Genomic DNA, 23559 nt, shown 5'->3' with positions numbered 1-23559 from the left:
ATTTTACCTTACTGAATTTCAAATGCAAATTTTAAACATTGAGAAATATGCAGTAAGCAATCTTAATTTTTGAACTGTAAAAAATTCTTAAAGATTCATTGCACTACATTTCCAATTTAAGATGCATTATTAAAGGAATTACATTACCTGGTTTTACATTACCTTGACTCAGGTAGAACATAAATACTACCATCAATCAGTTGGGTCAAATGGCCCATTTTAATGCTGCATCACTACTGACAGTGCAGAACTGTTTCAAAAGGATGGCACCCAGCCTTTAAGCACCATCCTTATCCAATTCCCTGAATTCACATTAACCCACTTCATTTTTGTTTGAATTTATCCCGCGATTTCTTAAATTTATCTATGCTATATAGGTTCTGAGGCTACAAATCTAACCATAAAGCTTATTTAAATAAGTGGAAAATTGAAAAGTGAATTGGAATATACACTTCAGCAGAATAAAGTAATTTATTGGAAAATGTGACAGATTACAAGAGTGAATCTAAAAATGTTTTCCTGAAAGCTTATTTCAATCTCACAACATTCTTCAGGTGAAAATTTCTCCTTTCATTTCTCATTTTCTTTCAGTTTGTTCCATCCTTCAAATTATTGTAACAGCATTGTTTCTTTTTGTAAATCAATCAATTTTATCTTTGATTTTCGAACAACAGCAGAGTCCATTCAAAAATCACAGATCTGTGGTTTTTCATTTATGACACAATCTGAAGACCATGGGGAATTTCAACCAGAAACATCCCATTCAAACTAAAGACCATCATAAAAAAAGTTAAACTTGTGCAAGTTCACTTCCATCACCAGCTGAACAGTTTATTTGCAAATTAGTCTATGGGAAAGAGTAGATATCTTTAGACTGGAAAGAACCATCGTGCTTCCTGATCAGAGTCTCAGTTCTGATTACTTTTTCATTAGACTGCAAGCTAGGGGTGCTTGGTGTCTCACCCTAACAATCAAAGTGCCAGAATATCATTTGTATTTGGCAATTTGGTCCCAGGTGTGAGATAACAACAGACAAGTCTGCATTGATCCAATGTAGATCTTATACTAAGATACAGCATGGAAACAGGCTCTTCAACTCACGAGTCCCCTTCAAGCACCAATTTTACATTAATCCTGCCTTAGCATTCTGTCTCCCTCCCTCCTATCAACCCCCCCAAAACAAATTGTATAAATCATCCCATACCACTGACAATTTACGGTGGTCAATTAACCTCGCAATCTCCATGTCTTCAATGAGAGAGGAAGCCAGAACATCTCGAGAAAATCTACATGGTTACAGAGAGAACATACAGACACCACAGAAAATTACAAATATACATGTGTCAGTGGAGCTGTAAGGCAGCACAATGTTGTGTGTGGAGGAAATGTGGCCTCCCTGCCTGTCTGGAATGTGCATATTGCAGGTGGACAACTCCCCCCCCCCCACCACCCAACCTGAAACTTATTCAGAAGTCAATCAAGGTTGGACTCCAGTCACCCATTAGTGCACACCTTGCCAATGGATAATTTAAATTACCTAGGGATACGATGGGCTAGAAGCACAGATTAGCATTGTATACAATACCAACACACAGCACATTCTTTCTCTCTGCCTTGTGGTCCAAGCTCCGGACATCAGTCCATGTGCAGAGAGCCGCAACCCCGTTGGTACAAGGAACTAGGAGTGTGTGTGTGTAAGAGTGCCTGTTTATAGTACGTGAGCGGGCCAAATATAGGTTTACCGTTGTTGGTGTACAACTGAAGTCTGAAGTGAATGTCTATATCGTTGCTTAAATGAAATAGTGATAGGGTACTGTTTAAAGTTCTCCCCTGAATGTTTCCTGTGTGTTAATAAAAGTTACATGTGATTGAAACATTTGTGTCCAGGTTTGTCTCTCTGTGACAAATCTGATACTCTGCTCAACACAACACCATTGTTTAGGACTCATGTATAGGACAACCGCAGAAACTCCACCTAAAATGTTGGTTTTGAGCGATACTGGACACACACCTCAATGGCTTGGATACACTTCGATGTAGGACAACACAAATGGAGAAGGTTTTGAATAAAGACTGGACTCTCAATTTTATTATCACAACTTGGAACCGATCATCTGAATTATTCAGCCACAAGATGATGCCAGTTGGGGGGAGTCACGTGATGGGAGTAGTGGCCGGTAGGAGAATACCAGCCCTCTCCAGAAAAGAAGAAATAAAGTGAAGAAAATACAAAGTTCAAGAAACACAAAACATAACAAATAAAAGATAAAGTTGTGGAGAAAAGAAAGAAAATGGCACCCAAGAAGGAAAAAGTAAAAACAACTGGAAAAAAAAGAAGAAAAGACGCTGGAAGAGAAAGGAGTAGGCCTTACCTGCATGAAGAAATAGGGAGCCGTCGTGGAGAAAAGAGCCTGCTCCCCAAGGTTGGTGATGACCCCGCAGAGTCGCAACCTCCCGACTGCTGGACTGCAAAAATGGCTCTCTGAGCCAAACAGAAGCACGCAACTTCGAATAATAAGGAAAAAGAAAACACCAACGGGAGGGGTGCCCAGCTGAGGAGTGAACTAAAACGGCGCGACCAGCTGAGGGATGCCTGTCATCAGGGCTCTTAGCTGGAAGAGGAAAGCGACAGGAAAGAGAGTGATAGGAAAGAAGAACAGCAACAGGAGGCCCAACAGATGACTAGCTCAGAAGAAGAGGACCATCAGCAAGAAGCCATGCAAGAAGACGCCCAGCGAAGTAAGGCAAGCAACTCAACAAGAAAGTCAGAAGAGACACAGATACAAGGAAGAGAAGTAGAAGACACAAACACAGGTACAGACACAGAAGAAGAGGAAGAAGAAGATCAAGCTCTGCACAGAGAAATAAAAAGTAAAATAGATGGACAGCATATAGATTAAAAAATTTCAAGAACAAATGAGAGCATTAAAATTGTTGACATTAGAATTTAGTGAAATTAAAAGAAAAATGAAAAGTACAGAAGAAAAAAGTGAGTAGATAGAGCTGGTCATGACAGACATAGAGAAAAGATTAGAAAACGTGGAAGAACGAGAAACGGCTGTAGAAATGGAAGTGAATGACTGAAGAAGAAAATTGGAAAAAAGTGATAAAAAAAGTTAGAGTCACAAGAGTTGTTCGCTCAGAAGATGGAAATAATGGAAAACTATAGTAGGCGAAACAACACAAATATGAAAGAATTTATAAAAGAATGGATCCCAAAGGTCCTGGGAATGACAGAAATACAGGAAGGAATGGAAATAGAAAGGGCACACAGAAAACTAGCCACGAAACCACAGACACAACAAAAAACCAAGATCCATTTTAGTAAAATTTCTGAGATACACGACAAGAGAAAATATACTGGAGAGGGCAAGGAATAAAATTAGAGAAGACAAAAAACCATTGGAATACAAGAGTCAAAAAATATTTTTTTTACCCAGACACAAGTTTTGAACTCTTAAAGAAGAGGAAGGAGTTTAACACAGCAAAATCGATCCTATGGAAAAAAGGCTATAAATTTATGTTAAGATATCCAGCTGTGCTTAAAATATTTATCCCAGGGGAGCAAAACAGACTGTTCTCGGATCCGGATAAAGCACAAGAATTTGCAGAACGCCTGCAGGACAGAAGAAGAGATGAAGAGATGTAAGAAGAACGAAGACGACAACAAACTACATATAAAGATGTAAAAATATTGTATAAGTAAGAACTAAAGAAGGGAAAGAAAAGGGAAGTAAGGAAGGGGGGGGAAAAGAGGGTGAGTTTTGTTATATGTGAAGATAAAAGTCTTTAATGGAGGGGGTTGGGTGGGAGAGAATAACAGTCACTGCGAAATCAGTTTACGCTTGCGAGCGGGTTTGCAATCCAAATGGAGCCCTCTCCATTTGTGGTTACCTGGAAAGAGACAAGTGGCAACTCAGAGATGGGGGGGGGGGGAACATTTGGGGTTAAGGGAATTTTAGATATGGGAGTTGTTGAAGTATTTTATGTTTTAGAAGTCCTGTCATACATTGAGTTCAAAAAGGGAAAACTGAGATATGAAAATGGGGAAAAGGGGGAAGGTGGTGGTGAGGAAGCGGAAATGAGGTGTAAACAGAATATGAGATGGCCATGTTGAACTATATGACTATAAATATTAATGGAATACATAACCAAATTAAACAAAAAAGGCTATTAAATTTCCTGAAAAAAGAAAAAAATATAGGATTTGTGCAGGAAACGCATCTAACTGAAGTGGAACATAATAAATTAAGGAGAGACTGGGTAGGGTACGTAGCGGCAGCATCATATAATTCAAAAGCCAGAGGTGTAGCTATATTAATCAATAAAAATGTACCAATCAAAATAGAGGAGGAAATAATAGATCCAGCAGGGAGGTATGTAATGATAAAGTGTCAGATATATTCAGAATTATGGAATTTGATCAATATATATGCACCTAATAAAGAGGATCAAAGGTTTATGCAAGATATTTTTTTGAAGATTGTAGATAAGCAGGGGAATATGTTGATAGGAGGGGATTTTAACCTTAATTTGGACCCAATGTTGGGTAAAACTGGACAAAAGACTAGCAAAAAGATAAAAGTGGCCAAATTTATGGTTAAATCAATGCAGGAATTTAAACTTATGCATATATGGAGGAGGAAGCACCCAAGGGAAAAGGAATACTCATATTATTCGAGTAGGCATAAAACATAATGAAGCATTGATATGTTTTTGTTGCCAGCTCATATTCAAGGGAGAGTTAGGAAATGGAATATAAAGCTAGATTGCTATCTGATCACTCACCCCTGTTATTAGCAATAGAACTGGAGGACATCCCACCAAGAACATATAGATGGAGATTAAACTCATGCTACTTAAAAGACAGGAATTTAGAGAATGTATTGAACGTCAAATTAAAATGTACTTTGAAATAAATACAGAATCAGTGAAAGACAAATTTATATTACGGGATGCAATGATAGCCTTCATTAGAGGGCAGATAATAAGTTATGTAACTAAGATGAAAAAGGACTACAATCGAGGAATAGAGCAGTTGGAAAGGGAGATAGTAAGTACAGAATAAGAACTAGCAACAAGGGACAACAAAAAGAGAATTGGCGGACAAAAAAATAAAATACGAAACATTACAAACGTATAAGGTGGAGAAGAACATAATGAAAATAAAGCAAAAGTATTATGAGCTAGGAGAAAAAAAACACATAAAATATTAGCCTGGCAACTTAAAACAGAACAAGCTAAAAGAATTGTATTGGCATCAAGAAAAAAGGACAAACAAATTACATATAACCCAATAGAGCTTAATGAGAACTTTAAGGAATTTTATGAACAATTATACCAAACTGAGAACGAGGGGAAAGAAGACAAAATAGATGAGTTTTTAGCTAAAACTGAACTGCCGAAATTGCAAGAAGAGGAACAAAACAAGCTGATAAAACCATTTGAAATAGAGGAAATACAGGATATATTAAAAAAGCTGCCGACCAATAAAACGAATGGAGAGGATGGATTCCCAATAGAATTTGATAAAACATTTAAAGAGTTATTAATTCCTCCTCTCCTGGAAGTAATGAACCAGATTGAAGAAACACAAAACTTGCCAGATTCATGTAAGACAGCAATAATTACAGTAATACCAAAGACGGGGAAGGATCCACTAACACCAGCATCATATAGACCAATATCTCTACTTAATTCAGATTATAAGATAATAGCAAAATTATTAGCAAACAGATTGGCTGACTGTGTACCAAAAATAGTAAAACAAGATCAAACTGGTTTTATTAAGAAAAGACGAACAGCGGATAATGTCTGTAAGTTCATTAATTTAATTCATGCAGTTCAAGGAAATAAGATGCCAACAGTGGCTGTTGCTTTAGACACAGAAATAGCCTTTGACAGGGTAGAATGGAATTATTTATTCAAAGTATTACAGAGGTTCAATCTACCAGAAAAATATATTAATTGGATTAATCATTATATAATGGACCATTGGCGAAGGTGACAGTAAATGGATAAGTATCGAATCAATTTAAATTAATTAGGTCAACTAGGCAAGGATGTCCACTATCTCCCTCACTGTTCGCTTTAGCAATAGAACCATTGGCAGAACTGATAAGAACAGAAAATAAAAGGAATAAAAATAAAGGAGAAGGAGTATAAAATCAGTTTATTTGCAGATGACATCATAGTATACAGAACAGAACCAGAAATATCAATAAAAGAACAACATAAGAAATTGAAGGAATATGGAGAAATGTCAGGGTACAAGATCAACGCAAATAGAAGTGAAGCGATGTCAATGAGTAATGCGAATTATACAGAATTTTAAAAAGAATCACCATTTAAATGGCAAACACAAGCAATCCGATACCTAGGTATTAGATTAGATAATAATTTAAGCCACCTGTACAAATTAAATTATCAGCCATTAATGAAGAAATTACAGAAAGACTTAGAACATTGGAAAAAATTACCACTAGCGTTGATAGGGAGGGTAAATTGCATTAAAATGAATATCTTCCCAAGGATACAATACTTATTTCAATCATTACCAATTCCCTTAACAGAGAAATTCTTCAATGAACTAAAGAGGAATAATAAGGAAAACCGAGAATAGCGTTAAATAAATTAACAGAGTGGTACAAACAAGGTGGTTTGCAGTTACCAAACTTTAAAAATCATTATAGAGCAGCACAATTAAGGTATTTATCAGATTTTTATCAGACAAGGGAAAAACCAGATTGGACTAAGATAGAGCTAGATAAAATAGGGGAGAAGGTACCGGAACATATACTTTATAAGTGGGATGAAAAGCTGGTGCAATATAAATGCTCACCAGAACTGCATCATTTACTCACTATATGGAAGATGATTCACTTAGAAAGGAAAAAACAAATTACCAACTATCAAAATTATTATTAATGCAAAATCAGCTAATCCCTTTTTACAATAGATAACCTTTCCTTTAGAAAATGGGAGAGAAAAGGAATTAAAAGAATAGAAAATTATTTTTTGGGAAATAATTTATTAACATTTGAACAAATGAAGTACAAATATGGAATAACTCATGGTACAATGTTTGCATACCATCAACTGAAAGCCTACTTAAAGGATAAATTTGGAAACAGACTGAGATTACCAGAAGGAAGCAGCTTTAAATATGTGATTACAGAAACAATGATAATAAAAAGATTTATAACGAACATGTATATCAAGCTGCAAGAGAAGGAAAATGATGAAATAAGCTATAAATCCAAACAAAAGTGGGAAAAAGATCTAAACAAAGATTAAAAAATGAAATATGGGAAAAATTATGCTCTGGAACTATGAAGAATATAATAAACACAAGGATATGCATGAGACAATACAATTGGTTACACAAGTTATATATCACGCCCCAAAAGTTAACAAAAATGGGATGATCCAACAGTATCAGATAGATGTTTTTGCTATAAGAAGGAAATGGGAACAACAGTACATGCAATTTGGGCATGTGAGAAAGTAAAAAGGTTTGATAGCCTTAGCTGTAGCAAAAAAATGTATAATGTCAACTTGGAAATCAGAAGAGAGCCTGAGAATACAGCAATGGTACATAGAAATGAATAAATGTATTCCATTGGAAAAAATAACATAATTTTAAAAATAAAGTCACATTATTTGAACAAATTTGGGAACCGTACATGGAACATAACAGAGAGGGCTTGCCTTGGACCTCCACCCCCTAAAATGATAGCAAGATAAAATGACTTGATCCAGTGTGTAAAAGTAGATGACACAATTTTCTTATTTATTTTCATTGTGTGATGACATTGTTTAATGGTTTTATTGTATTGTACATGTTGAACGTTTAATGGGTTTGGAAGGGGTGGGAAGGGGGAAGGGAAGGTAGGGGGGAAAAAAGGGGAGAAAATGCCACTGTGTATATTTAAGAGGGAAATGTTTGTATGTATTTTGATTGATATGGTTCACAGTGTGAAAAATTTAAAATTTTTTTTAAAAAGATGATGCCAGTTTTCTCCAGCTTTCTTCAATTTGCTTTCTTCGCTGTCATGCAATAGCTCACAATGAATTTTGTTTTTAGATTACATCTGTGGTATCCGGTACATTGATGTTGCACAGCCAAGCTATCAGCCAGATCAGGAATGGCTGGTAGATGGCAGTGTGTAAATATGAAAGATTGATGCTTTTATCTGCAATAACTGTTCTCATTTGATAAAGTAATATACTGCTCTCCTCAGAAATATTGATGCACTTTATTCTAGTTCCTCGTACAGAAGAAGTACATAGATATAATGGATGTACAGAAATAAACAGGATGAAGTGCAAATGTCTAAATTTAAGATTAAGCTTGAGAAAATTGAATGGATATTAATATCAATAAGATAGAAAGAGTGCAGAGAAGATTTACTAGGATGTTGCCCGGACTTCAGGAACTCAGTTACATGGAAAGGTTAAACTGGTTTGGACTTTATTCCCTGGAGCACAAAAGAATGAGGGGAGACTCGATAGAGGTATTTAAAGAGTAAATGTAGACAGGGTTTTTTCCACTGAGGATAGGTGAGATGCATGGGTTGAGGGTGAAAGGGAAAAAATTTAGGGGGACAAATGAGGGAGAACATTTTCACACAGGGAGTGGTGGGAGTGTGGAATGAACTTCCAGTTGAAGTGGTAAATGCAGGCTCAATTTTAATATTTAAGAAGAATTTGTACAGTTACATGGATGGGAGAGATATGGAGTGCTATAGGCTAGGTTTAGGTCAGTGAGACTAGGCAAAAAAAAATGGTTCCGCACAGCCTTCTGTAAGTTCATTGTGAAGTCGACCTGCAAAGCCACTCATTGCACAATTACCTGAAGAATGCCATCCTCCTAGCCCTGTTTCTGTGCTGTAATTCTATGGAATAATCATGGCATATATATTTTTTTTTAAAAAAGCATTCTTGCAGTCACTGATAACAAGTCTAAGTGAAAGAACATTGTATCCAAAGTGTCTAATTCTGGACATGGCATGGTGCAGTGTTAGTGCTATAGTATCAGAATTGTCGGTGTTGGAAGTGATTTTTGCATTCCAATAAATAGGTTCTACAGCACTCTAATCTTCTAAACTTAAATCTCTGACATTCAGGAAAATAATTCTTTATCTAATGAGTCAATAATGTGCATATTAAACAAAAGCAGATCTTGGGCCTTGAATTCCAATGTCTCATTTAAGTGCCCCACGAGAACTTGGTAAATACTGAACTGAAAAAAAATACAGAGAAAATGCACCAAATTGATCACAAGCATTGAAGTTTACCAGAGTACAAGCTTCCAGCTTTCCTCAAATATTTGTCAAAAAAAATAGTTTTAAATCCATTTCCAAGCATGACAAATTTGGTGAACATGGATTACCGTTCCTCAATTTTTTTGTTGTTGCTGTCATCATTAGAGAACTTGGAGGGTTTAATTGACGTGCATCAAAAGACTTTCATCAAGGGTAACGAGCCTTTCCTTGACTCACTGTATTTGCAATATGTCAGAGAACAATTTTAAAAACTTCCATCAAGTACCTACTGAAAACAAGGCATGCACATGGCAGAGATCTTGCTCCACTAAGTCTTCTGTAAGTTCATCCTGAGGTCGACCTGCAAAGCCATCCATCGCACAATTACCTGAAGAATGGCTTCCTCCTAGTCCTCGTGCTTTCTTCTAATTTCTTCTCCCCCAACCCCATCCCCAGAATGACGTGTAGGTCGAACTCTCAAAGAATTTGGCAAGTGCAAGAATGCATTCAATTTGCCCCTCTGTTGTTAAAAAATCAACTTCCATATGCCAGTAAAAGTAGAAAGTTGAAGATAAACCAGATTAATCACTAGAGACAGGGTACAGGTTGAAGATTTTTGGAAAATTGAGCTCAGGGACGTATACATATTAGCCATCTTGCAACTCCAACATTCTTTTGTCTATGTTTACACTTTCTAACTACTCCCATTAACTCACAAACCAGATAATCCCATGGTCACCCAGTTTTATCCTGCCTGACAGAACCTATCACTCCCATCCAACTTGCAACTTAACAAGCTTTGTGCTCTCCTATCTGGTTCTGATAAAATGTCTTCTACCAGAAATGTTAACTGTTCATCTTATCACATACATGGCTTGACCTTCTAAATCTTTCTAGGTTTTCCTCTTTTTACTTCAAAATTGAAGGATCACCTATCTCCTCTAGGATTCGGGCAGCCTATACAGGATTATAAGAATGGTAGGTAAAATCAAAACAGAATAATGGACAAGATACAGACAGTTTACATTCCTTCAGAGAATAACAATACAATTCATTTTGGCAGAAAGAACAAAGAGGTACATAGTAGATTAAATTGCGCTGTTCAAAGAGATCAAAGTGTTACTGCACAGAACAACTTTGTGAGCAGTAGAACATGAGAGTGGGAATATAGGGATCTTATTCTGGTTGGCATTAAGGCCACTTTTTTAAGTTATATGTTAATTATTTGGATAGCTAAATATAGCTTTCTGGCAAAGTTTGAAAATGACACAAAGATAGGTGGAGGGGCATGTAGTCAGGAGGAAACAGAGAGACTTGGATTAGGAGAATGGGCAAAGAGGTGGCAAATGAATTACAATGTTGGAAGGAGTACAGCCATGCACTTTGGTAAAAGGAATAAAAAGGCCGACTAATATTTGGAAGGGGATGAAATTCAAAATTCAGAGGTTCAAAGGGACTTTGAGTTCTTGTGCAGAATACCCTAACAGTTAACTTCTAGGATGAGTCAATGTTGGCATTCATTTCGAGAGAAATAGAATACAAGAGCAGGAATGAGATATTCAGTCTTTATAAGGCACTGGTGAGGCCTCACTGAAAATATGGGGTAGGTACACTTTTGGGCTTCTTGCTAGATTGAAGAGGTTAGATTCACAAGAATGATTCCTGGAATGAAGGGATTAGCATATGAGGATTGTTTAACAGCTCTTGGACTGCATTGCTTGGAGTTCAAAAGAATGATGGGAATCTCATAGAGACTGTTGGAACAGATTAGATGAGGCAAAGTTGTTGACCATGGTCGGGGAGGACAAGAGGGCACAATTTCAGGACTGAAGGGCATCTATTTAAAACAGATGCGAAGGAATTTATTTCGCCAGAGACTGGTGTACCTCTAATATTTGATGTAACAGGCAGCTTTGGGGGCTAGAACCTTGAAATATTGGTAAGATCACAAATGGTAAACTGCATCCAATTCTGATGAGTTTCCAAAAGAGGATTCAGCATGTATTTATTGCACTAGTCTGAGGAATGCGGAATTTCAATGAGGTTAGAGTGGAGAAGTTGTCCTCTGAGCAAAAACCACTGTGGGGAAATTTCAATGAGGTGTGGAATATCATGACCGGTTTAGACCAGTTAGCTCAAGAAAAAAAAAGATTTAAAGCAAAAGTCCAAAGATCCCAGGGAAATATGTGGAAAACAAAAAAAGCACTTATTAGATCAAGAATGCTTTGACAATGGGTGGTAGAAATAGGCATTAAGGACTTTCAAGAAAGAATTGAATTAGCAAGAGAAAAAAATAATCTGCAGAGCTATGCTAAAAAAGTGTAGAAGGAAGTTGACTGCATAGCTCCAGAGTATGGATTCTCTACAACCCTCCCATCACATCATGTAGTTCTTTCTATCATATAAATTTACTATTGGCTGAATAGCTGGAAAATACTGATGCACTCTTAGCAGCAAAAAACAAAGATGGTGCCTGCCTTAAAAACAATGCTCGCGCAGAGACAAGATTCTCAGGAGTTCAAAAGGTGTTCCAGACCTGTGGGTACACTGAGACAGTGGACATCAATTGCAACATTAAACATAGCTCCTTTATCAGAAGTACCAGCTCCTGAGATAATTAAATAATATTAGCCTAACTTGTAGTGTGGTTTCATCAGGAAGATGACAGAATTGGTGCACTAAAATCATGCATGTCATGGACAGAGTAAATAATCATTTTTCCAGAACATAGATTTAAAGTGAGGGAAAAGAGATTTGGGAGACCTGAGAGGCAATTCTTTTTCTACTCAATGAATGAGTTGGCAGAGAAAGCTATGAAAGTGGGCACAATTACAAATTTCAAAAGACATTTGGACAGATAAATGGATAAGATGGATATGGACCAAATGCAGGCAAATGGGCCTTATTAGTTTCCATTCTTTGGTTGGTGCAACTTGGGCAGAAGGACCAGTTCCAGCTACATGACTTAAAAATGCAGCAAATCACTCAGCACTAAAAAAGGGCAATTGAATCCTCATGAACTACTTGTGCAAAGACAAAACCTCATTCTCAAATTAAACACGAATATGCGTGAGAAGTCACAGCAGATTTGAAAAACACACCGGTTATCACTGTCAAGCCATTCCGTCTGAAATGACATCATAATGAATAAATCTTAGACCAAGGTTAGAAGGTAGTGGCTAAAGTTAACCTAACGCACCTTTTAATTTATAAAATGAATCAAATTTCCTTGAAAATTAAAAGTGTGTTAAGGTTGCATGGGAAAAAAGGATCCCACATTTAAGAGAGCACAGGGCTCTGACTTATTTAAAGTGGGCAGAGGAAACAAGGCCATAGCAAGCCAGATGCTGAGCCGCCTGGATTCTAAGTAATTAGATAGCATATCATTGGAATTTTACTGTTACTGTATTGTAAAGAAGTGAGAAGCAATACATTGTGAGAATTAGGTGCAACTTTATAATAAATAACAGCTTTAAAGGCTTGGGGATGGAGGAACAGAGAGACGGGGGGGGGGGGGGGGGGGGGGGGTTTACATGTACACAAACATTTGAAGGTGTCACAACACTGGACAGCAAGCAAATAGATTTCTGATAATAGACTGAAAAAACAACAATGAGAAAACTAACATCAATTGCCTTCATCAGGAGCAATGCCCTTAGTTCTGAGAACCACAATTACAGAACAATGGCAAAAGCCTTTCCAAAAGCTAAATGCACACCCAGAGCAAATTTAGGCAACAGAGTGGATGCCTCAACCAAATAGGTGGCATGGTTAGTGCAGCCATTAGCGCAACACCATGACAGCAGCAACAATCCTGGTTCAAATTTAGTGCTGTCTGTAAGGAGTTTGTAATTCTCCCGTGTCCTCATGGATTTCCTCCGGGTGCTCCAGTTCGCTCCCACCCTTCAAAACATACGGGGGATGTAGGTTAATCGGTGTATGTGGGTAGCACAGGCTCATGGGCCTGTTAGTGTGCTTTATGTCTAATTTAATTTAAAAGACCTAGCACAGAAAGAATGGCTGAAATCAACATTAGCATGGCATGATGGACTGAATGGCCTCCAATGATTATAATCACATTGGAGTCACACCTACAAAAACAATGGCTGTAAATGCTTTGTAAAATGACAAGATATTCAGACGTCATTTTAAGTCCTGATTCAGAGAACCAGGGCAGTCTGTATGGAGTTTGTACAATCTCCCTGAAACCTCGCAGTTTTCCTCAGGAGCCTAATTTCCTCCCACGCCCAAAGACAAGAATTTGGAGGTTAATTTGACCCTAGCGTGTGTAGACGAGTGGGATTAATGCAAATAGGTTCTTGATGGTCAGCACAGACCCCATGGGTCTTACTGAATTTCATGCAATTCAGTAAGCAAAAAAATTGGACAGAAATGAAATTTTGTTTGTCTTTAGATATTGAGGATGAAAGCTAAACTATCACCTCAATTTCTCCATTAACTATGCAAGAGAAATCTTTACAAGAATAAACACTTACCATGAGCAGTAACTCTCAGAAACATCAGGTTACCAATCTTTACTTTTTTGAGACAATTCATATGCAGTATTAGAAATTTTTAATTATGCCTAGGAACATAACTTGTAACCAAGCAAAGGGGCTGTGGGGAGAGAGAGGGATCAGTGTTGGGACTGACACAACACTGTCAGGAGAGAGCAGGGTAGTGGGATCAGTGTGGGAACTGTAAAAATACCCCAAAACACAGCAGCAATAGAAATTCACCAAGACAAATGGTTACTTAAACAAAAGTTGCTTTTAATTTTCTTTAAACATAAAAACAGGATCAAACTTTAACTTATTACTATTGACTTAACCACCTTCTAATTCTAAGCACACGTTTATGTCATGTGTGTGTAAGTTCAGAAAAGTTTTTTGATTCACAGTCAAATCTCACTCCTCCAAGTTCACCAGTATCAGGCGATTCTTATATTGTGCACAGAATTTAACATTTATGAATCTTCACCAGACTTTGGTGCTTGAAAGATAAACGGTTATCGCTCAGGAAGGTTCTTGTCAGTTTTCAGAGAGATTTGTTGCTCGTTGGACACACAAACTGATTCCTTCCGATCGGCCACTTCAACGTTTAGTCGAAGAAACTTGCCCCATCAGGGTTTTCCAGATGATAACCTCTTTCTTTCAGGTCACCACAGTGTTCCTTTTCTGTTTCCCTTATTTCAAGTGAAACATTATGCAGCAGCCATCTCCTCTTGTATGGACTATAAGGGTTTTGAACAGGCTGAACTAAGAACTCACAACCCATCTTCAAAACAAGATTTCAAACAAGCTTCCAAAGGCCACTGCAGAAAACCAGCAGTCTCTCTGCACGTCACACTTAGAGAAAAACCTGTTTTACTCTCTCTTCATGCAAAACCACATGACCTTCCTAAAACAGCACACTCCACCGAAGCAACTTGCTGACACCCAAATTTAATTCATTAGAGATCTTATTAGCTTCCTAAAATAGGCCCTTCCATTTGCACCTTGTTGTGAAAATCTTCAGCACAGGAGTCTATTGTTTTTGCAGACTTGTAGGCACTACCTTATGCATAACTCTTTCATCTTAAAGTGAGATCTGTTTTAAAGTGTTTGCATCTTTTTGTGACCTATTTAAAACCTCACAATCCATCTTCCAAAAACATATCTATACATCACATAATCTGTCACAGGACTGACACAAGGCTGTGGGGAGAGAGCAGGGCAGTGAGATCAGTATGGGGACTGACATGGAGCTGTGTGAGAGAGCAGGACAGTGGGATCAGTGTAGGGACCAGCACAGGGCTGTCAGGGAGAGAGCAGGGCAGTGGGATTAGTGTGGGGACTGATACAATGTAGTCAGGAGACACTGAACATCATAGGCTAGCCAAAATTCAAAGTACAGTACAGATATGAACCATCATAATTTCAAAAAATTGTAAGTTGGGGACTATCTATACATGAATTTCATTGATGTTCCTGAAAGGAAATGCAATGAGTTCACGGAAGTTAATCACCACCTCTACTTACTAAACTCATCAGTTCTACACATCAATTATCTGCCATCTCATTCAATATGAAAATACACAAGATCTCTTTTAGACATTTTCATATCTTCAATTAAGTAAAACCCAGGCAAATAAAATGGTCAGAATTAAAAGAGGTACTCTCTGTGCTGAGCAAGCTATTGAGTATCTATCCCCTCTTAAAATTCCTGTTGCTATTTTCTTACTCCAAACAGGTACAAGAGATGGAAGAGTTCAGCTATTATAAATAAATTTATTATGGCAAATCATGACCCCAACTATCATGGAAACTATAGAGGATCTAAGTCTGGATCAACAAAGGATTTACGGAAAAAAAAAAAATCGCATGATATTTCATAAGAATTTCTGCCAAAAGCAAAGTGAATTTGGAGTAGGGTTCGATCACTCGGCCCATCAAGCCTGATCCACCAGTCAATTATGGCTGATCTCAATGAACAATCTACTCTGTATTCCTGCCTGTCAGCCTCAAAAACATTCAGATTCTGCTTCTACCTCTCCCCAATTTGAGTTCCAAAGACTCACAACCTCAAAGAAAAAAACCAGTATCTGCATCTTAAAATGGGCAATCTTGTTTCTTAAACTCAGTTCTAGATTCTACCACAATAGGAAACATTCTAATCTATTCTGTCAAAACCTCTCAGGAATGCTGTTTCAATCAAGATCCCTCATTCTTCTGAATTCCAGCAGTTACAAAACAAGCCTTTCCTTGAAAAACAAAGTATCCATTTCATCAAATAAACCTCTGAATGACTTCCAATGTTTTAATATTCCTTCTTTAAATAAACAGGACAATATTGTATATTCAAGCACTCTCGATGGGTTCTCAGCAATTCCCCATAATTACAGCATAATTGTCCAATATTTGTATTTAATTCTCTTAGCAATAAACCACAACATTCCTTTGGCTTTCCTAATCAATTGCATCACCAACCTCCTTGCTTTTTGAAAATCATGCACCACATGCCTCCTCCACACTCAGACTCGAATCCTTTACATAATGTGCTCTTACTTTTCCTGCCTAGCTTTACCTAACTTTAGTGACACTCGTACTTACTTGCCTAATGTCTTAGAATTATGGAAAAAAAAATTGAGCAGCTTACCCAGTAAAATGCTGGTCAGCACAATGCTCCTCATAAAAAATAGAAAATAGGTGAAATAATTGCAAGAGTACACCATTCATCCCTTCTAGCCTGCATCACCATTCAATAGATCATAGCTGATCATGTAACTTCAGTACCCTTGTTCTTGCTTTCTCTCCACATTTCTTGATTCCTTTAGCCACATGAGCTAGATCCAACTCCCTTCTGAATGCTATAACTTTCTGTGCATAAGCACGGACTAATAACACGCATGGTATACCTCCAACAGTTCAATAATATTTACAAATACTTAATACTTCCAAATGAAACAACTCCTCAAATATTTAAAGGAAGAGGGCCAGGTACCAAATGAGTACTTGCATCAATGTTTACCATGGAGAAGGAAAAGGAAGTCAATGATAGGGAGCATCATGTAGAAAATACTCATGTAATAGAACAGGGCCTACGATGTTGTGCCGACCGAGGCAAACCTACTCCAACAATTTAACCCTTCCCTCCCTCAACCCTCAATTTTTCTTATATTAACTTGCCTATATAAGAGTCTTAAAATGTCCTTATTGTACCAGCCTCTACCACCTGCCACAACAACATACTCCACACACCCACCACTCAGAGTAAAAGCCTGCCTCTAACATCTCTCCTAAACTTTCCTCCATTAACCTTAAACAAATGTCCTATGGTACTGCCCATTGTCACCATGAGAAAAAGTTGCTGGCTGTGCCTCTCAAAACTCTTTGGACTTTTGGAGTTCAGCAGGAAAGTCTGTAGATGCAGTGATGGTGTACAATACACAAAAGTGCTGGAGAAACTCAGCAGGTCACCAGTACTTGTGTATTGCAGGACATTGAGATTAAGAAAACAGTGTTGGTCTTTTGAGGAGTTTTGAGATGACAAATCCCCTGGGCCTGATGGAATATATTGCTGGTCATGGAAAAGGGCAAATGAAAAGACTGCTGGAGCCTTGACAATGACCTATACATCCTCAGAGGACTGAAGAGGGGTCAACATTGTACCTTTGCTCATGAGGAGCAAAAAGCATAACAGGAAATTTTAGGCCAGTAAACTTCATAATGATAGGGAAACCAATGGAAAAGGAACTAAGAAATTAGGATTTATGCACATTTGAAAAGTCTTGGTCAGATTAGGACAGCTGTCCTTGCTTTGTGATGGACAAGTCAGGTCTTACCAATTTGATTGAGGGTTTCGAGAAGTGGCGAAGATGGTTGATGAGTGCAGGGCAGTGGATACCGTACTCCCTGCTCTACTCACTTTACACCTACGACTGCATAGCTCGGTACGACAGTAACACCATCTACAAATTTACCGACGATACCACAGTAGTGGGTTGTATAAAGGAAGGGGATGAGTCAGCCTACAGGCAAGAGATTGAACACTTGGCTGAATGGTGCACCAGCAACAATCTTTCACTCAATGTCACCAAAACTAAGAAGCTGACTGTTGACTTCAGGAAAGGAAAGCCAGAGGTATACAATCCAGTGATCACAAGGAGATCAGAGGTGGGGAGGGTAAGCAAATTTAGGTTCTTGAGGGGGGTCACTATTTCGGAGGATCTTTCCTGGACCCACCACACCATTGACATCATGAAGAAAGCACGTCAGCACTTCTACTTCCTCAGGAAATTGCAGAGGTTTGGTATGACACCAGAAATCCTGGCAAATTTCTACAGAGGTGTGGTAGAAAGTGTGCTGACTGGCTGCATCATGCTCTGGTATGGGTACACAATACCTCTGAGCACAAAGCCCTACAAAAGGTGGTGGACACAGCCCAGGACATCACAGACAAAACCTTCCCCAATATTGAGTGCATCTACAATCATCAAGATTCCACATCAAACAACATATGCTCTGTTCTCACTGCTGCCATCAGGTAAGACTCAAGACTCACACCACCAGGATCAGAAACAGCTACCATCAGAATGCTCAATTACAAAGTCAATCAGAAACTCATTTAAGGACTCTTACTTGTGCACTTTAATGATTTTCTTTGTTCTCTCTGACACGGTCCATTTGTTTGCATTTGTTATCTATTTATTGGCCTTTTATTTGTTTGCATTTTTGTGCTGTGTACAGTTTAATTTTTGCACAACCAATTAGAGGAAATTCTGCCACAGCTGCAGGAAAAAGGAATCTCAGGATTGTACATGATGTCATGTATGTTTTCTGACAATAAATCTGAAATCTGATATGTGACTTTAGTAGTGTGTTTGACAAGGTCCCTCTCATGATAGGCTGTTTCAGAAGGTGCATAGTTTGGACATGAAATAAGCTAGATCACAGGAGAAAGAGGGTAATAATGTAAGGCTGGAGGTCTGTGATCAGTGGTGTTCTGAGGGGATCAGTTTTGGACCCATGCTGTTTGGGATATACATAATAACCTCACTGACAAAAGGCAAAGGAGGAAAAACCCAACACCCAACCCCAACCAACCAATTTTCCCCTGCAACCGCTGAAACCGTGTCTGCCTGTCCCGCATCGGACTTGTCAGCCACAAACGAGCCTGCAGCTGACGTGGACATTTACCCCCTCCATAAATCTTCGTCCGCGAAGCCAAGCCAAAGAAAAGAATAACTTGGATGAAAGGGTAATTGGGTGGTTATGTGCAAATGATACAAAGATTGGTGGGGTTGTCGACTGTGTAGCAAGTTATCAAAAAATACAACATTTTGATCAGTTACAGATATAGACACAGAAATGGCAGATGGAGTTTTAATGTACATAGGGATTTGGCAGTTCAAGTTCATACCTCAATGAAAGTGACCTTGCAAATAGATAGGGTGGTAAAGGCTGTGTATGGCATGCTTGCTTTCATTTGGCAGAGTATTGAGTAAAGAAGTTATGTTACACTTAGAACACAGTGGGCAATTTTGGTCACCCTATTACAGGAAGAATGTAGAGGCTTTGGAAAGGGTACAGAAGAACTTTACCAGGATATTGCCTGGCATGAACATTGGCATGAGATTTCCAAACTTGAGCTGTTTACTCTGATGAACATTTAAAATCATGAGGCATTGAGAGGGTGAACAGGCAAAACCTTTTTCCCCAGAGCAAAAAAAAGCATAGAAAAGATTATATTTATTTAAGGTGACTGGGAGAAAGTTTAAGTGCAGGGTGTAATAGGTGCCTGGAATGGGCTTCCAGAAGCAGTGGTAGAAGCAGATAAAATTGCAGCGTTAAAGACTTCTTAATAAGACGGGTGGAGGGATACACCATTTTCTCATTGCTACCATTGGGAAGAAGGTACAGGAGCCCGAAGACACATACTCAACATTACCAAAAATAGATTCTTTACCTCAGCTATCAGATTTCAGAACAGACAATGAACCCATGGATACAACCTCACTCTTTCTGTTTTTGCACTTTTTATATATTTTTTTAAATCATGCATTTACAGAACTGTAATTTGTAGTAAATTTACACATTTGTTCTGCACCATGTTGCTGCTGCTAAACAACAAATTTCATGACCCACGTTCATGACAATAAATCTGATTCGGATTCTATCAAGTGCTAGCAGTAGTGTTTCAGATATTTTTGACATCATGTTTGGCACACACAAGTGGGCCAAATGGCCTGTTCCTGTGCTGTTCTAGCTATTAAGGCATTAGAAATGCAGGATGAGAGAGTAGAGAGATGAATAAGAAAATTGGAACAAAAGGGCCCAAGACAAAGAGTCATGGAAAGAGGAGAAGGCAGGAGAGTAAAGAGGTTAAAACAAAAACATGATGGAAATATTTCAGGGATAAATAATTGGGGAAAAAAAAGAATGCCAAACATAATAAAGGGGGAAAACATTAAAAATTAGAATGAGGAAAATATAATGAGAAAAGTTCAAATTAATGATAAGACATGAATTTAAAGAGGGAACGCAAACCTTTAAACAATAAACAAAAATAGCAAAGAAGATACTATCGGGATAAGGGAAAAAATGAAAAACAAATACCAGGGACTTTGGGCAAATAAAGGAAGGAGAAACAACTCATTAAGATAAAAACAAAGGCCAACTCTTCTTTCTAAGTGTGGGGAGAAAGAATGAAGCATTTTCCAAACTATTCAAATTCTGTTTGTCATGAATGACGCAATGGGAGTGAATGCAGAGTGAGTTTGAAAAACAGATAACTATGACTATCCTATTTTAATAAACAAAGATTATGTTCCAATTTAGAGAGCTAAAATGTGTCAAATGAGAAGAGGCAAGATTTGCGCTTCACTTTTCAAAGAATAGGGCCGAATTCTGATGGCTAAAAGACCCGTTTCTCATGTATATTAAAATAGTGAATGTATGAGGTTTTCCTTTTCTCTGATTTCTTGGAAATGGAAATTTTCCAGAAAAGTGGAGAAAAATATTATTCACACAGCGACCATGGAAATTGTTTTATTTAATGTATTATTTTATGAGCTACAATAAGATACAATGATTTCTCACATGCAATTTGATTGCAAAGTTCTGCTAGATGTAACAAACAAAAACCATCTGGTTGCCTAAACATTAAACCATTTAACATGTACTTTTTTTTAAAGCTCAAAGGGTTGCAAAAACAGAACAGAATGTAATTAAGTTACTCCACTCCTCAATAACAGCAGCTATTAATGGCTTGCACTGGAGCAATTCACAGTCACTGAAATCTTCAGTCGTTTTCAAAGCTCAGTACAAAAGCAAAACTATTTTAAGCAACACCAACAAAGCAATTTACTTTTATAATTGGGCAGATAATTCATAGGAAATCAGATAGTCTACTGGTGGACATTACAAATGAAGTAAAATTGAGGTCATCAATCTTAAAGTCAGAAAGATGACATAGGTTCTCCACAAGTACACCATTTAATTCAGTTCCATCTCCCTTTGCCATCCACATGTTAAACCACTCTCCTCTTCCCCACTGCAATTAATTAACCTCTCCCGTAACAAAATACCCACCACGCCCAGTATCCTCCCCAACAGAAGTTGGCATTACTGCCAAATACTGGCATCAACATACTTCCAAGACGTCATTCCCATTTATAACCCCTCCCGACCCACAAACCGTCTTCGAACTGTTGGCTACACAGTCAAAGGACTCATACAGAATGTGGGCTGCTAAAGATTGGCTCATGGGAAATGGGTATTGGAACCAGGATTCGAGAGAATGCTAAGGGAAAGAAGGGCTCCTGAAGAGCCTCAGACACTGAAGACTTACTGATCGTACTGGGCTTGGAGATCAAGTTGGCAATGATTTGAACAGGAGTCTGTAAGGCTAAGGAAGTGCTGGAGGTGAACACAGGTGAAGGGACTCTCCTTTGCTTCACTCTCTCATTATTAGGGGTACTGGGTAATGACGACTCTTTGTTTGCCTTACGGCAGACAAAAGTTGAAGTATATCATGTATCTTACATTTTTATATATTATTACATGACAATAAAAAGAACATTGAACCTATGGCTGATCTCCCAAGATCAATCCCCAGGAGTAGATGATTAAGTGGCCACTTGAGTATGAAAATATACAACACCCAACAATTTGCAACTCAAGCACAAATCAATTTTCTGTTACTGGGATTCAATAATATTCTTCAATATAGTATTTTTGTTGATTAGGAGGCACAGAAATACCTGTATTAGTTGTAATTAAATCTCAATACTTTTAGTCTATTTATAGGTATCTTGCTTAATGTTATGACAGCTCCCACCTACCCAGAGATTCAGATTGGACATGGTGGAACAAAGCGTCCATTTCTGTGCAACAACTCTGACTCAACGGTGGTCGCTGGGTTTTGAGCTTGTGCAGCCAAACAATGTGGTTGTGGCCGCAACTTTCATCACATCCAACGAGTGATGAGAGAAATAGCAAGTCCCGGACGGTATGCCAACACAAGGCTTACATGCAACCAACAATGCCCTGCTTTCATTCTGCCAGCAGGGTGCATCCCTTAGCCTCATCTCTCAGCAATGAGTAGCTCTATCAATTGCCCTGGCAGCCCTCCCAGACAGCTTCATAATAAACTGTGGGCAATTCACTGCTGCTGCATACTTGAGGAAGGCAGGAGAATGTAGCACAGCAGTGCCTGACCTTCATAAATCGGCTTTTAATTTTTGAAAACTAAAGATGGGAAGAATTTGTGCTCTCCAAGGTAGTTCAGTAATTTATAAAGTCTGACCATAATGAAATACATTTCTACCTCTTTCAGTTCAATCTGCAATGAAGATTTGAGCATATCACGGAGCGTGCAGAGCTGTTTCTTTTCTTCATCTTGGGTTTGCTTAATCTGTGGACAGCACAAAAAATAAAACTTGTTTCTATGAGATCAAAAATTTGAATCAAAATAATCTTTGATTTCAATTGCAAAAATGTTTTAAATTTTGTAATTAAACAGATAGTCACCAAAACCATCCAAGTAATATCTTAAATGTTGTTGATAATCTCTTCAATTCTGAGATTCCTCACAAATTTCTCGATTTGATTGCTAGTTCAACATTTATTTGCCCAGTTGTTAAGTTTAACCACTGCTTAAAAACACTCATTTCCCAACATATTCCAAGATGACTTCCCATTCCATCACCAACCAAACAACATTCAAAAGCAACAACTCTGAGCAATATTTGAAACAATGGAAATAGTTTCCTTTGTATATGGTAGAACAAAAATTGATCACCTGGTTCTCACATTATCAATCTATTCGATACTTTTGTGCTTAAAAACATATTCTCAACATTTATAATGCCCTGTTAAGGTGCCAAAGTTGCGAATAAATACAAACGCCAGAGAGACATGAACAGTAATAATTTAGTGTATTTTGTCCTATATGTAAAAAAAAAACAAATTTTCATTTGTAAAGTTAAAAAGAATGAAATTAAGTCTGGAGAGTTAACCTTTTTTAGGCATTGTTAAGAAATGAATTTTTCACTGGAGGAGGAAAGTTATTATAGTATTTTGAATTTAGCTGCTCATCAACAAGTAAAAAATTTCCTTCTGGAATGAGATCTTGTTTATAATTTTATCTGTACTCGAGTTTGCAATTGCACAATTAAATCTCTTACATATTAAATACAATTTATTTTTCCAATACACTTTTCATTTTTGCAGATTTTGAACCAGTAATGTGCACAATTACTATGCTAATTGAAATAATTATCCATGCAGAACAACCCACAAGCAGAAAACCA

At 37.8% G+C, this 23559-nt stretch overlaps 1 protein-coding gene across 16 annotated transcripts in view; it reads right to left on the bottom strand.

The window, feature by feature from the left end:
- Positions 1-23559, bottom strand: part of LOC138755133 (arf-GAP with SH3 domain, ANK repeat and PH domain-containing protein 1-like) — a 479430-nt gene that overhangs the window by 118033 nt on the left and 337838 nt on the right. For all 16 annotated transcript variants that reach the window (XM_069920508.1, XM_069920497.1, XM_069920511.1 and 13 more), the window contains one exon: positions 22575-22661. In XM_069920508.1, the coding sequence (XP_069776609.1) occupies positions 22575-22661 (87 nt within the window). The remainder of the gene's footprint in view (positions 1-22574; positions 22662-23559) is intronic.

This window comes from Narcine bancroftii, chromosome 2 (assembly GCF_036971445.1).
Source record: "Narcine bancroftii isolate sNarBan1 chromosome 2, sNarBan1.hap1, whole genome shotgun sequence".
Lineage (NCBI taxonomy): Eukaryota > Metazoa > Chordata > Chondrichthyes > Torpediniformes > Narcinidae > Narcine > Narcine bancroftii.
Note: the sequence above shows the minus strand (reverse complement) of the source record. Positions and strands in the feature narration are given on the sequence as shown.